Here is a 15,910-nt window from a genome sequence, read left to right on the forward strand (position 1 = left end):
GATGGGGGGCCAGAAGAGGAAGGGGTGGGACCAGCCCCTTCCAGCTGCTGGAACACTGCTGTGCAGTGTGGCGGCTGCCTGAGACAGCCTAGCTGTGGAGGAGGTGGATTCCTCTCCCTGCCCGAGCTTGGCTACCAGGGACCGCAGCTGAGCGAGCCAGAGCTCCCCCCTCCTCCCTGACACATTTCTGGTTCGCTCAACCACGATCCCTGGCAAGCTACTCTGGGTGGGGAGTGGGAGTCACCTCCTTCCCATCCAGGCACGCTCAGGCAACTGCTGGGCTGCAGAGCAGTGACGGGGGAGGGGCCAGCATTAGAAGTGACTTCCCCCCACCAGGGAGAGCGGTGGAGCATTTTTGCGGGGGGGGGCAGACACAGCGGGAGGACAGAGTGCCTTCCCCTGCAGGTAATGTGGGGCGGGGAGAGCATGGTGGCCCTGGGCTGGGTGTGGGTACATGTGACCAGTCATGTGACCTCCCCTTTAGATTGTGGCCCCCCCCCCAGTACGGGGAGGCATCAGTCCCCTATGGCAAGGCGTGCTCAGAGGAGGGGGCAGAACAGGACAGGAAGAGGTAACTAACAAGGAGCAGGGGTGGGAAGAGGTGGGGCAGAGGTGGGGCCTTAGGGGAAGGGATGGAGTGGTGGCAGGGCCTGGGATAGAGCGATGGGTGGAGCACCCCTGGGAAATCAGAAAGTTGGCATCTGTGAGGACAGGTGATATCTCATTTATTTACTCTCATTATGTTTTGGCATCATTAACTTCAGCTGAGGCTTGGTGCTGTTTCTGAAAGCTTTGGGAACATCTGAGGAGGATGCAGACCAGACGGGGATGGATCTTCAGCTGGCATATGATGAGCTTAGCTCCCTTGTGGTCAGTCTAGCTGTGACAACATACACCGGCTGAGGAGCCAGCCTGCTAGCATTACAAAAGATCATTTAAGAAAATACGCAGCAATTTAACTTCAGTTGATTTTTAATGTAAAAAAGCCCATAAACTAATCAAACCACTAACTCTTTAAACCTTAACTTCACTGTGTGACACAGAGGCTCCTTGGCAAAGGGTTCCCTGTTCTTTGCAAATAACTCTCACCTCAGACTGACCAGCTCACCATTCCAAACACATCTTACAGGATATTTATCCACAAAGAATAATAATGTAAGGCATCTACAGAAAGCTCGTAAATTTTCCCAATTCAAACCATTGCAAGATGTATGTATGGGTAATATTTAAGAAATAATGTAATTATATTAGGAATATGCTCTTAGTCACCAGGGGATAATATGTCTCAGTGAGGGCCGCTGGTTCAGGCAGGAGGGAGTTGTCACCCTGCCCAGTTTTGCCTTGCTCAGTATCAAGACTTTCAGTAGAAAACCATCAGAGGCCAATGTAAACAGTCAAACCCATCTGAAGGTAAAGAAGGAACTTTACAACAGACAGGTTCTCCCTGTCTATGAATAGAAACAAAAGGCTTTTTTCAGTATAATGCAGAGGAGGAAGAAGCGCTGTGCATCCATTTCATTAGAATTTGGTATAAAAAGTCATTTGCTAAGCAAATTTAAGAGCTGCTAAAGGGAGTTTCAGAGGGATTAGCTGCCGACTGTGCGTGGAGGTAGCAGGACATGGTGAGCAGTGCAGTTTGGTTGACCGTTTGTACTCTGTGTATGGCCTCAGTAAGCAGGGTGCTTTGCTAAAGGCCAGGAGGCTCTAACTCTTGGAGTTCAGATCAGCCCAGCCATTTGAGTTTCTGAGTGGTTAATCGCTCCCTGCTGGTGAGTGGCAGAACTGAGCTGAGTGACACAGGGAAGAACTGGTATAAAAAGTCACTTGCTAGGCAAATTCCAAAGCTGCGAACAGAGGCAGCCAACAGCGGAGTTTTGGAGGGAGTTGAGAGAGGGAATGCAAGAGGCTTTCCTTCCAGATTCAGCACTGTGTGTGATATCAGGATGGCCAGTGATGGAACAGTGGTAATGAGCTGCAGTGGATGAACCATGTTCTTTTTCCTACTTGAAGACATTTCATATGCATGAAGGATTTCATGTGCATGAAGTGCAAATTGATGGCTGTGCCAAAAGAGAAGATTCTTGGATTCAAGGGACAAGTAAAGACACTGCTGAGAAACAAAGAAGCTTTAGGAGTTCCTAGACAGACAGGTTCAGGAAACATCAGTACTCCAGGTTTGAGTAAGAATGGAACTGGCCACCAAGGAATCAGAGAGAGTGGAAATCAGAGAGGAGGCCTGATACTTCGTAATCACCAGAGGCAAGAGGTCACGACAGCATTCTGCATGACCGGAGACAGATGAGGATGGGCAGGCTGTGGGCAGCAGAGAGAAGAGGACTGGGAGGAATTCCACGCAGCTAGAAGTTTCCAGTCAATACCAGGTCCTCAATGTGGAAACTTTAGAAAATACCTGTCAATATCCAGCCAGTCCAAGGGAACAGAGAGATGTGTGGGAAACACACATGGATGGCAGATCATCCCAACTTGTACGAAAATCAAGCTTCTCTGCAAAGAGTTCTCCAACTATCCTAGGAAAACAGACAATCCTTGTTGGGAGACTCAATACTCAAAAGAATTGAAAGAATATTCTACAAGGGCCAGACAAACAACAGTATGATGCGCTGGAGCTAAAACATGAGACATCACTCTATGACTGCATAAGCTTCTGAAGTCGACGGGCAAGGATCCATTGATGATGGTTCTTATCAGCCCTAAGGACACTGCAATGTGGGATACCCCACTGAAATTAGATGACTTCATGGAACTTGGAAACATACTGAAAAAAAATAGAATGTCCACGCAATCTTCTCTGAGATCCTTCCTGGACCATGAGCAAAGGAAAACAGAAGACAGACGATTCTGGAAGTGAACAGCTGGCTACATAAGTAATGTAGAGAGGAGGGTTTTGATTTTGTGGTTTTGTCTACCTTCTCTGGGGAGATGGTGCTGTATAGTTTGAATGGGGTCCACCATGGGAGAAGGGTGGCGACAATGGACAGGAGAGGATTAAACTAATTGCAAAATGGGAGGGTAAAAAGAGGGAAGATATGAGCACTCAGCACAAGATCAAGATGTTGAGAACAAAATTAAGCAAGGACCCAAAGGAGTTGATGAGAAGAAATTATTTAATTGACTGTACACCAATGCTAGGAGACTGGGTAACATACAAGAGGATTTGGAATTGCTCATGTATGAGCATAAATTTGATCTAGTTGATATTACTTGGTGGGATGATTTGCACGTCTGAAATTCTAAAAATGGATTATATTTAGAAATGACAGAATGGGCTAAAGGGGAGGGCAAGTAGCACTCTATGTCAAAAATGGCATTACCTGTTTCCAACTCACTGATAACTTGGAAGAATATGATCTTAAATGCTTATAGATCTAGGTTCTAACATATAAAGCACAGTATGGGGTATTAGTTGGTGTCTGCTACAGGCAACCACATCACACTAGGAATCAGGATGACTGGCTACTTATGCACCTACCTACGTGTAGGAAGAAATGCTGCATGAGCATGGGGGATTTCAATTTAAGTGACATATATTGGAAGTGTCATGCTGCCAATATTAAAACATCCTGAGAACTATCAGATATTATAGATGACAATTTCCTAACTCAAAATGCACTGAAGTCAACATGTGGGAATTCTTTATTAGAATAACAGGTAAAGAGAAAATGATCACAGAACTAAAACTTAATGGTAGCTTAGGTACAAGTGACCATGACTTGATCAAATTTATAATGTGCAAGAAAAACAAAGTCCAGACCTTTAATATATATACTTGGTGCTTTAATAGAGGCAATTTCATAAAGCTGAAACCAATTATGAGCCAAATCAGCTGGGAGGAAGAATTTAGCCAGAAAAAAAGTGTGAATGTTAAGTGGGAATAATTTAAGAACACCTTACTAGATGCCTCAAAAGCCACAACACCACAGCTGAGGAAGAAGGTTGTGCTGGTTAAAAAAACTGACCTGGTTTAGAGGTGAAATGAAGGCAGCTATAAAAAATAAAAAGATATATACAATAAATGGAAGAAAGTGGAAGTTCATAGCAATGAATATAAATCAGAAGTTAGGAAATGTGGAAATTTGATAAAGGGAGACAAGGGACAAGTGAGCTGTAGCTCACGAAAGCTTATGCTCAAATAAATTTGTTAGTCTCTAAGGTGCCACAAGTCCTCCTTTTGTTTTTTTTTTAAAGAGAAATCTATGGCCAGCAGAGTTAAAGACAATTAAGAAGAATTTTTTAAATATATAAGGGACACAAAAAATCCAGACATGGTATTTGTACATTGCTAAATGGAAATGGTAGAATTATCAATAATAATGCAGAAAAGGCAGAAGCATTTAACAATATTGTTCTATACTTGGGGGGGGGGAAATGATGATATAGTCTCATTATATGGTAATGTTAATGGTTTCCATTCCACTAGTATCTCTGGAGGATGTTTGTGACAGGGGGTATCCCTGAATGCACTGAGATTTGTGACTTAAATTTTAATTCCCCACCTGCAGAGACTTAAGGAGGCCCACAAACGGAAGAGCCTCCCTTGCAAACAGTAAGGAAGTGGAGCCTATGTTGGAACCACCCAGTCTAGATAACCGGGTGTGATCAAGTTCTCCCACCGAGGACTCTGCTACAATGTTAAACAGAAGCTAGGAAAGTTAGACATTTTTAAATCAGCAGATCCAGATAACTTGCATCCAAGGATTTTAAAAGAGCAGGCTCAGGAGCTTGCTGGACCATGAATCATAGAAATGTAGGACTGGAAGGGACCTTGATAGGTCATCTGTTCCAGTCCCCCATACAAAGGCAGGACTAAGTATTATCTAGACCATCACTGTTAGGTGTTTGTCTAATCTGGGTGCTTAATTACCCTTGTGACAGAGCGCACTTGCCCCGCACTGGTACCATGAGGGTTAACTCTACTCTCTGGACCGAGGAGGCCATGCCCCTGCAGCCCTGCTGGGCATACTCTGGCTGGAGACTAGATATAAAAGGTAGCAGCTCGGTTCATTCAGGGCTGACCACTGAAGAGGGAGGACGCACGCAGAGAGCTCCAGGCCGGGAACCACGGAAGCCCCAGATGGCAGACTGACACTCTGGAGGACACCCAAGGAGTTTCAGAGCTGCTGGGAGCCGTACTGGCCGAGGAGCCCAGAGACCCCGGGGATGCCGCATCAGGAACATGGTAGGAAGTAGCTCATAGGGACCAGTTATTGAGCCACGTGGGGTCAGTGTGCTTCGGGCGGATTCCCTGACAGGGCCCTGAACTGGGACCCCATTGAGAAGAGAGGGCCTGGGTCCCCCTACCCAGCAGCCAACCCCCAGCCCCAGGCGGCGGCCCAATCCCCCAACCGGCTGCCAGGCCAAACAGCCCTACTGAAGAGGGCCATTATACTGACTCTGGCCGCTGGGCCACGCAGCCCTGAGAAAGGGCTGTTAGATTGACTCTGGCCAATAGACCACACAGCCCTGCTGAACAGGACAGCCCTACTGGCTCTGACTGGTAGGCGAAACAGCCCTGAGAGAGGGCAGCCATATCAACTTTTACCCATAGGTAAGTCCCAAGACAAGTGATGGTTGTACAGACTCAATCAGGGGGCTCATCCGCGGCGGAGGAAGACATCCCCTGACCAGCTCCGTTCCAGACTACAGGCACTATAAAGGAGCCTCTACAGGGGCTGAAGGTGGAATGTAGGGACCTGGCTGTGAATGCAAACTAGGCCCTGCCCTCACTCTTTAAGAGGGAGGCTCAGGACACTTCCAGAGACCCAGTGTTTCCCCAGCCAAAAGAAACTCCAGGACCCTCCTCTGGAGGTTGGCCAGGGTACCTGGGGGCAGGCTAAGGTTGTTGAACCAATGCCAAAGCATAGACAGGACCAACTAGTTGATGACCAATGCCCTCCTCCAAACGGAAAGGCCCCACCCATGCCTGCAACTGGTCAATTACCATGGCCTCCAAGTTGGCCTAATTATACAGTGGGAGGGATTGATGGCAAACAGGTAGATACCCAGATAGAGCAGCAAACCCATAGCCAGTGGATACTGTGGAGAGCAGGTGGGAGGGAACCCACCTGCCACCCATCCCCGACCATCAGAGCTCTCGACCCAGCTGGGCAGAAGAGGCTGCTGAGTGGATTGTTTGGAAAGACTATGTGCAGCAGGTCTTCCGGGTCCTGGGCCATAAGGAGCACGTCATCAGCATACGTCAACAGGCCTATCCTCAAGGCCAAGTCACCAAGCATCTATCTCTTCAACTGATTGCAAAGATGACAAAGGAAGGACTTGATGGCAATGGCATATAACTGGTCAGACAGAAGGCAGCCCTGATACACTCCCTGACCAAAGCTGACCAGTCTAAACAGGTCCAGTTGAGCTTGACCATACACTCTGCAAAGGCTTCCAGTACCTGGAAGAACCCCACAAAATGGGGACTGAAGCCAAATGCCCACAGTGTAAGGCTTGTTTTTAGCTTTCACCATTTTGTTTTGTATAAGTGGCTGTTTGCCCTCCGTCTTTGACCCCCTTCTTGTTCATCAATTACCACCCTTTTTCTGTAAGAGCAGGAAAATTGTCATGTGACTTGGGAATAGCCTGCCTAGTAACAGGAGAGCATAAAAGCCCAGCACACTCTGTGAAGTGTGCTGTCCCTCCCAAAGGAAGCCCAGTGTCTGCAGAATAACATCAAGAAAGATCAACTCACCTGTTCCCAAGTGTGGTCCTGATCCTGTTCCTAATCCTCATCGTCCAGTCTGTTGTGTTCCTGGTTGTTGTCCTCTTCTGTTCTGGTTCCAACTGTGGTCCTGATCCTGTTGTAGCATCCCTGTTCCCTTTCTGGTATCCCTGTGAAATGGTGATATACAGTTTTACCTGTTTATCTTGTTAACCCACTTATAGTTCTGGGGTCCTGGCTTTATGCCAATTTGTGTGTTAACCAAGTTATTTGTAATAAATCTTATTGTTGTTTGCACCCCAGTAATTGCCTAGTACTCTTCCTCTGGCAGGAAGGTCTGGGGGTGAGGAAACGGATTGCTACTGGTGATCAGAGTCAGACCAAGGGGTACCTGTAGTAAGGAGGAAGGGGGAACTATTTCCAGGCTTCTCTTCCAACCCATTGGGGGTTTAACAGCAGGATTCCCATGAGAGAACAGTGATCTACCTTGTCATATGCTTTTTCCTAATCAAGAGACAGGAAGGCAAGAGACAGACCAACTCTACATTCTATCCAGAGAAGGTTCCAGATCAGATAAAGGTTGTCAGAAAAAGTCCAGCCCAGAAGAGTGTATGCCTGGTCGGGGTGGATCATATCTGCCCAAATAGACTTCAGCTGCAGCAAGATGGCTTTAGCTACAACCTTATAACCTGTGCTGGAGAGTGATACTGGGTGCCAATTCCTCAAGTTGCAGAGGTCCCCCCTTTTTGGTAGCTGGTTGAACACAGCCTGCCTACATGACAGTAGAGACCAACTTCCAGGGACTCAGCCTAAACGGTAGCAAGGTCCAGGCCAGGGACCTCCCAGAACGTGCAGTAGAACTCCACAGTCAGCCTGTCGATGCCCAAGGTTTGTTAGTGGGCATCAGATGGAGGGCTTCTGAGAACTCAGCCAGAGTGAGAGGACACTCCAGCCAGTCCTAGTCACCCATGCTCACCATTGGGAGTTTATCTGGCAGGACCCCACAAGCACTGCCTTCGAATCCAGAGAGAAAAGGTCAGCATAGAAAGCCCTAGCCCTTTCTTGCATCTTCTCCAGATCTGTAAGAGAGGTACTGTCGTCTGTCAGAAGACAGGTATTATTTAGCACCCATCCTCTTCTCCAGGGCACAGAAGTGGGAGCTGTGATCCACCTCCTGAAGGAGTTGGACACACAACCAGACAAAAGTACCATGGGCCAAATGGCCGTCAATGGCCTGGAGCTTGTCCATGCTGAGGGAAAGGCATACCTCTTCCCTTGCCAAGTCAGCTAAAATTCCTACAAGGACTCCACAGAGCCCACATCCTCCAACAGGCTGTTATTAAAATGCCAATAAGCCAGCCCCAACCACTCAGCTATAAGAGCAACATTCACAAAAACTAAATGATAGTCTGAGTAGGGGGTCAGCCGAATGTCAGAGGAACAGGCCCATGTTAAAGCATGAAATGTAAATTCTGTCTAACTGTATTGGCGCAATTCCACCCAGACAAAGCTGAAGGAGGTGGCGTTGTCTGGGTGCCGGTTGTGCCAAACACCCACCAAGGCATGATGGTCAAGAATCCCTCTGAGGATGTTAGTGGTGGCCACTAGTCAGTCGACCCTCAGCCTGGGCTTGGCTGTAGTCTCTTCCAGCCCCCTGCCCCTTGGTCCTCTATATAACTCCTAGGCAAGCTCACTCTTCCTCACAGGCGTTGACTTCACTCCCAGGGTCCATCTGGGTCTAATTACCTCCAGTCCCCGGCACCGCTCCCCAGGTCCAGCTACTGGTCATTGATGGAGGGCATACGTCTAGAACCCTCCTCAGGGCTGCAGTGTCTGCAACACCACCATGCTAGGCTCAACAGAACTAACAGACCCTTCATTCTTGCCCCAAGTGCTGAGTTAAAGGGGCTCAGGGCTGGGAGCTGGTGCCACCTCAACAGGCTCAGAGCCCATGAATCCAGCGTCACCAATCCCCTTGGAAGGCCCTGGACCCTAGATCTTGAATGGGCTTGAGACTGAGCTGCTCCGCCTTAGAGGAGGACATCTCAGAATGCCTGGCACCTCACTGCTCGGTGCCAGCCAATGCTGCTACAACAACGGGCTCAACAGTTGAAAGGCCTGCACCATCATTTACTGGGCAGAGACCAGGGTTTGGGGGGCGCCTCCAGGGCAGGGCAGGGTCAAGGGCAGGAGGAGGAAGAGAGGTGTCACCATAATAGCTTCAGCACCCAGACTAGGGAGATGGTCATCCCCACATAGGTCAGCTAGACCCAGAGCCCTGATCGCTCCCAAACAGTCTGAGAGATCCCCACTCACAGAGTTTGCCCCACTGGTGAGGCAGAAATCTCAATCTTGGCCCCAACTGCGGGGACAGATGTTAAGGACACAGGCAGACTCCTCCACAATGGGCTCCTCTAGGGGAGGGACAGCACCAATAAACCCTGCCCCCACAAAAAAAACAAACCAACCCAAAACCCTGCTCCTCAGCCAGCTCCTCCCACTACTTTCCCCCGTGGGGGGAGGGGGGGACAGTAAACAGGGCAGAGCAGCAGCACTGCCCCCCCCCCCCCAAGAGGAAACCTGATCCAGAACTGAAGGGAAGCAGCTATGCTCCAGCCCGGTGCTTAGCTTTAGCTCTATGCCTGCCCCCGAGGCTATCTCCCAAGCAGCACCACCAGAGTCAGCCGGCGAGAGGGAATCTGCCAGCAGGGGCCACATCTCCCCCCACAAGCGGTCACTCTCCCTCTTCCGCTGTCATCTCCCCTGCCAAGGGCCCCACAGGCTGATGATCAGCAGGGTCATCCGACTATAACCGTTAAAAAAAGAACTAGACAAGTTCATGGAGGCCAGGTCCATCGATGGCTATTAGCCAGGGCGGGCAGGGAGGGTGCCCCGAGCCTCTGCTTGCCAGAGCTGGGAATGCGCGACGGGAGACGGGCCACTCGAGGACTCCCTGCCCCATTCATGCCCGCGGGGGCACCTGGCCCTGGCCGGACAGGACACTGGGCTGGATGGACCCTGGCTCTGACCCAGTCTGGCCCTTGTGACGGCCTGACGTTCACCCCGCGCCTAGGGGCAAGGGGGCGGGGAGGCCAGCCCAGGGGCTCTCGCTACAGGGCCCTTCGCGCCCTCCCTCCCGCCGCTGGGGGGGCGGGGCAGCACCGTCCCACGGGCCGGGGCCGGGGCCGGCTGAACGCACTCGGCCTCACGCGGGCCTGCACCGCCACTGCCGCCTGGGGAGAGGCGGCGGCCGGGGGCAGCGGACGCCGCCAGCGCAGGCTGGGAAGGGGGGCCCCAGCTCGGCGGCCTTCACGCCGCTCGCTTAGCACGGGGCTGCCAGCACCCCACTGTCGCGGTGCCTCAGAGCAGGCCGCGGGGTGCCTCGGCCGGGCGCGCTGAGGGACCGGCTCCCGGCCGCCCACGCGCAGCCCCGCGGCGCCCCCCAGTGGCCCAGGACGCTCCTCGCGCGGCCGGGCCCCCGAAGGCCCCCGCCGGGCTGCCCTGCACCGCGCGCGCGCGCGCGCCACGCCCCGCCGTCAGGCAGCAGCCCGGGCAGCCTCTCCCGCCGGAAGCGAGCCGGGCCTCGCGCGAGCGGAAGCCGGAAGTGGCGGGCGCTGACGTGTCGCGCGGCGCCGGGAGGGAGTCGGGCCGGGCTGTGCGGCCGCGATGGAGGCTCTTTACCACCAGACCAACAAGTGAGAGAGGGGCCGGGCCGGGCCGGGCCGCATCCCGCGGGGGAGCCTGGCGAGCCCGAGGCGGGATGGGGCCGGGGCCGGGGCCGGGCTCTCTCCTGCGTGCGGGAAGCCCCTCCCGCACCGCCCCGGGCAGCCCCCTCTGGCGCGGAGCGTGGCGCGGCTCAGCCGTGTCCCGCTGCGAGGAAAGAGGCTTTGTCCGATGTGAGCTGCTGAGGGGGTGGGCGTGGGAGCGGGCGAGGTACAATGGTCCAGACTGGAAGTTGGGGGGTGCCGAGCCATAGGAAGAACATGGAAAGTGCCCTGGGCTCTCTAGCGTCCGGAACCTCATTTTTCACTTTTTCTCCAAATTTCTATCTCCTGATTTGCAGCAAGGGACAGAATGAAATCGTGCAGGAAGCTTTAAAGGGATGTTAGGCTAGTTATTGTAGAGTGAACACATCGCCCACCACCACACTTCCAGGATGCAGCATTTCAGCTGACAAGTGCTGTGCTGATTCTTTGTAAGGGTTGGTGTTTATGGCATAAGTCAGTCGTTCTCATGCTTTCGTCCTGGTGACCCCTTTCACACAGCAAGCTTCTGAGTGTGACCTCCTTTATAAATTAACATTTCTTTTATATTGAATATTATTATAAATGCTAGAGGCGAAGCAAGGTTTGGGATGTAGGTTGAAGGCTTGTGGACCCCCCCATGTAATAATCTTGCAACCCCCTGAGGGGTCACGACCCCCAGTTTGAGAACCCCTGGCATAAGTGGTATCAGCACAATGACTCTGAAACACTAAAAAATGGTGTCCTATGAATAAGTGCCAACAAACAAATAGCTTGTCTTGGAATTGACATAACTAAGAAAGTTTAGAAGAAAGAGGACAACACAGGAATTACCTGAAGTCTGTGTAGTCTGGTATTCTGTCTCCAACAGAGACCAGCACCAGATGCTTCAGAGGAAGGTGCAAGAAACCTTGCAGTGGGCAGATGTGAGCTAATTTGCTGGCCATGGTACTGCGTTAGTGTTTTTAGTATCAATACTTTTGTTGCGATAATAATTTAACCAAAGTGTCACAATTTAAATAGTAGTTTTACAGTAGTGTTGTCTTTCTCTTTGTAAAATCCATGGCTTTCTTCTTCCGTTATTACATCCCTTTTGGAAATGGGAGCAAGGGTAGATAAGAAAGATTGGTTTTAATGTTGTGTACCCTCTTTCTGTATCAACAAGCATCAATGTCCTTGGAATACACAGGACTTGCTACGATATTTGCTGCTATTTATGTAGCACCACACTGTAAGCTCTTTAAAGGAAGGAACAGTGTCTATGCATTTGTACAGCAAACACAAAGGAACCCCCTTCCCAACTGGGGCTTCTGGATGATACCATAATGTATAGAGTATAAGTATCTGTCTCAAGATTTTACTGTTGAAAAGCACTAGTGGATACAACACAGAACAGAGTGGAGTTATTACTAAAGCACTTTACAAAAACCAGGTGTCTGTTCGGAAGTATTTTGGAGGAGAGATAAGCTTGGTGAATGTAAATTGGAAGGAATGTGGATAAAAATTGGTTATTTTTATTAATCAAAACTTGGGTTTTTATTTAAATACAAAAAGAAAAGGAGTACTTGTGGCACCTTAGAGACTTAACCAATTTATTTGAGCATGAGCTTTCGTGAGCTACAGCTCACTTCATCCGATGTAGCTACAGCTCACTTCATAACCGGCTGTAGCTCACGAAAGCTCATGCTCAAATAAATTGGTTAGTCTCTAAGGTGCCACAAGTACTCCTTTTCTTTTTGCGAATACAGACTAACACAGCTGTTACTCTGAAACCTATTTAAATACAGGGTTTTTAAAAAAAAAAAAAAAAATAGTTCAAGCCTGGCCATGCTGGCTTAGACCAGTTGTCCATCTAGACCAGTATCCTGTCTTCTGACAGTGACTGGTGCTAGGTACTTCAGAGGGAATGAACAGAAGAGGGTGATTATCAAGAGATCCATCCCATCATCCAGTTCCAACTTTTGGCAGTCAGAGGTTTAGGGACATACAGAACATGTGTTTGCGTCCCTGGCCATCTTGGCTAATAGCCATTGATGGACTTATCCTCCATAAACGAATCTAATTCTTTTTGACCCAATTATACTTTTAGCCTTCACAACGTCCCCTGGCAATGAGTTCTACAGGTTGACTGCGCATTGTGTGAAGAAATACTTACTTATATTTGTTTTAAACCTGCTGGCTGTTAATTTCATTGGATGACCACTTGTTCTTGTGTTATGTGAAAGGGTAAATAACTTCCTTGTTCACTTTGTCCACACCACTCATGATTTTATAGACCTCTGTCATATCCCCTCTTAGTTGTCTCTTTTCTAAACTGAACAGTCCTAGTCTTTTTAATCTGTCCTCATATGGAATCTGTTCTATATCCCTAATCAATTCTGTTGCCCTTCTTTGTACTTTTTCCCATTCTAATATATCTGTTTTTAAATGGGGTGACCAGAACTGCATGTAGTATTCCAGGTGTGGGCATACCTTGGATTTATAAAAAGAAAAGGAGTACTTGTGGCACTTAGAGACTAACAAATTTATTTGAGCATAAGATTTATAGTGTCATTATGATATTTTCTGTCTTCTTATTGATCCCCCTCCTAATGGCTCAAAATACGCACTTGGCTTTTTTGACTGCTGCTGCACATTGAGCGGATGCTGTCAGGAAACTATCCACAGTGATGCCAAGATCTCTTTCTTGAGTGTAATCAGCTAATTTAGACACATCATTTTGTATGTATAGTTGGGATTATGTTTTCCAATGTGCGTTAATAGTAACGCACATTTATCAACGCTGAATTTCATCTCCCCTTTTGTTGCCCAGTCACTCGGTTTTGTAAGATCCCTTTGTAACTCTTTGCAGTCAGCTTTGGACTTAACTATCTTTCGTAATTTTGCATTGTCTGCAAATTTTGCAAAATTTCAAATTTAATTTTGAATAAATTTATGACAACCTATGTTAAGGCCTAAATTTACTATAACTTATTCAAATAAAATAAATAAAAAATGAAGTAATATGTTTGCTGATGAAGTTTTAAAGAAAGTAAAACCACTGAACTGCATGCAGAGTTTGTGCTAAAGAGGCTTTAGACATCCATTTGCCTCTTCTGCAGGTGCAAAGAGAGGATTCTTCATTTCACTTTTTTCAGTTCATTTCAATGACTAGTTTGTTCAAAATGGAGAAACCATTTGGGAGATGAAAAAAGCAGGAAAGCTAGTTTTTCTTTTCCAATCTATTAATAAAAATGAGGTATGAGAGGATGAGATCTGCTTCTAAAATCTGGAAGCACATGGCAGTCAAAAGCAATCAGTTCAGGTCACTAACTACTGATAATACTTTCTTTGTTTAATAAACCATTGGTTTTAAATGCAAAACATGTTATGATAAACTTACTTTTTTATGCATTTAGCACATTTAAGGTAGTTTTTATTTAACTAATAAAAACAATTATTCGGCCCTTTAGAACAAGATGTTTTAAAGAGGGACTTGAAGAAGCTCTGAGGTTGTGTAGAGTCTTAACTATCTTAGACCAGTTACTATGTCCAGTATCCCTTAGACATAAATGTTCCTATACTCTGAGGCCAGAAGGTGACAGCGTGATCATTTAGTCTGACCTGCATAGCACAGGCTGTAGAGCTTCCCCAGAATCATTCCTGATTGAGCTACAGCATATGTTTTAGGAAAACGTCCAATCTGTATTTAAAATAGCCAGTGATGGAGAATCCATCACAACTCTAGGTAAATTATTCCAATGATTGATTACCCTCGTTGTTAAATATGCCTTATTTCCAGTCTTAATTTGGCTAGCTTCAACTTCAAGCCATTGGATTGTGTTATATCTTTCTTTGCTAGATTGAAGAGCCCGTGACAAAAGGTTTTGTTCCACATGTGGGTACTTGTACATTGTGATCAAGCCATCCCTTAACCTTCTGGTTTTTAAGCTCAATAGATAGGAGGGGCTGAATCACTATAAGGCATGCTTTCTAATCCTTTAATCATTCTCGTGGTTCTTCTCTGAACCCTCTCCAGTTGGATTGTGGACACCAGAACTGTACACAGTATTCCAGTCGCAGTTGCACCTATGGAATACAGAGGTAGTGTAATCTCCCTGCTCCATTTTACTGCTAATAAATGTCTAATCTGTCTATCTATGGAGGCTAGCTACTAAGACACACTGACCTTTGGCATCATATTAAATGTTCTTCCATATCCCTGAAATAGCTGAACCGTGATGCTCCTCACTGATTCCATAAGCAAGCTAGGACTTTGGACACTGTTACTGTGAGCAACGTTGGAATTTAGGGATGTAAAATAATGATCTATTAACTGGTAAGCATTAATCTTACTGGTTAACCCAGCCTAACCGTTAACCTGCAGTCCGCCGCAGCAGCCCCAACCCCGGGCCAGCTGGAGCAGCTCCAGCCCCAACCCCAGCCAACCCAAGACTACACGGGCTGTGCCAGCCAGCCGGCCGAAGCAGCAGCAGGCTCCACTGGCCCCCTGCTGGCCAGAGCAGCCCCAGCCCCTCTCTGTTTAATTGGTTAACTGATATTATTTTAATTGTTTAACCGGTTAACTTTTTAAACAATATGGCAGCCTTTGTTTGTCCAATGAGCTCGGATTTTAAAGTTCAAAATTTGAGACAATTCCCTATGAAAAAAGATTCATTAAAAAAAGAAAATGAAGTCTCTGTTTTATTAGATAATTGCAAACTCATAATCAGCTGATTTATTAAGAGTATTCTTAATGCACATCATAGTGGTACATTATAATGGCCTATGGACAGCCTTTTGATGTCCCATAAGAGGCTTCCCTGAGAGTAATAGCATATCACCATCTGAATTCTTTAGCACGAGTCTTTTACATACATGGTGCTTGCAGCTTGTTGAGGCAGTGGTACAGGATGCTGAATTGGGTGTCTGGGACCTTCAGTGCTAAACGGGAAAAGAGCAAAGTTCTTCTCAAAACATCTGTTGGACCTAAATCAGGCTGAAAGACAATACAAAGAGTATGCAGTGTAGTTGTAGCCATGTCGGTCCCAGGATATTGGAGAGACAAGATAGATGAGGTAATATCTTTTATTGGACCAACTTCTGTGTGGCTCAGAAACTTTTCTTTCTCACCAACAGAAGATATTACAAGATATTACCTCGCCTACCTTGTGTCTCTAATACAAATAGTAACTCAATAAGGAAGATTTCAGAGTAGCAGCCGTGTTAGTCTGTATCCGCAAAAAGAAAAGGAGGACTTGTGGCACCTTCGAGTCTAACAAATTTATTTGAGCATAAGCTTTCGTGAACTACAGCTCACTTCATTGGATGCATGCAGTGGAAAATACAGTGGGGAGCTTTTATATACGCAGAACATGAAACAGTGGGTGTTACCATACACACTATAATAAGAGTGATAAAGTAAGGTGAGCTATTATCAGCAGGAGAGAAAAAATAAATATTTTGTAGTGATAATCAAGGTGGACCATTTCCAACATTTACCCTT

The 15,910-nt window shown here is 47.6% G+C and overlaps 1 protein-coding gene and 1 long non-coding RNA gene across 7 annotated transcripts in view; one reads left to right on the plus strand and one right to left on the minus strand.

The window, feature by feature from the left end:
• Positions 1-9,875, minus strand: part of LOC140904068 (uncharacterized) — a 36,362-nt gene extending 26,487 nt beyond the window's left edge. For both annotated transcript variants that reach the window (XR_012156429.1, XR_012156428.1), the window contains exons 1-2: positions 7,659-9,875; positions 6,713-6,852 (exon numbers count right to left, since the gene is read on the minus strand). This is a non-coding gene — a long non-coding RNA (uncharacterized LOC140904068). The remainder of the gene's footprint in view (positions 1-6,712; positions 6,853-7,658) is intronic.
• Positions 9,876-10,194: 319 nt separating this feature from the next.
• The window catches only part of GOSR2 (golgi SNAP receptor complex member 2), a 29,519-nt gene continuing 23,803 nt past the window's right edge, over positions 10,195-15,910 (plus strand). For 2 of the 5 annotated variants that reach the window (XM_073326310.2, XM_073326314.2), the window contains exon 1: positions 10,249-10,377. In XM_073326310.2, the coding sequence (XP_073182411.1) occupies positions 10,349-10,377 (29 nt within the window). In that variant the 5' untranslated portion in view covers positions 10,249-10,348. Of the gene's footprint in view, positions 10,378-10,427; positions 10,579-10,745; positions 10,878-14,443; positions 14,509-15,910 lie in introns of those variants that run through there. The other 3 variants (XM_073326315.2, XM_073326313.2, XM_073326311.2) reach the window with 3 other exon arrangements.

Source organism: Lepidochelys kempii, chromosome 27 (genome assembly GCF_965140285.1).
Source record: "Lepidochelys kempii isolate rLepKem1 chromosome 27, rLepKem1.hap1, whole genome shotgun sequence".
Classification (NCBI taxonomy): domain Eukaryota; kingdom Metazoa; phylum Chordata; order Testudines; family Cheloniidae; genus Lepidochelys; species Lepidochelys kempii.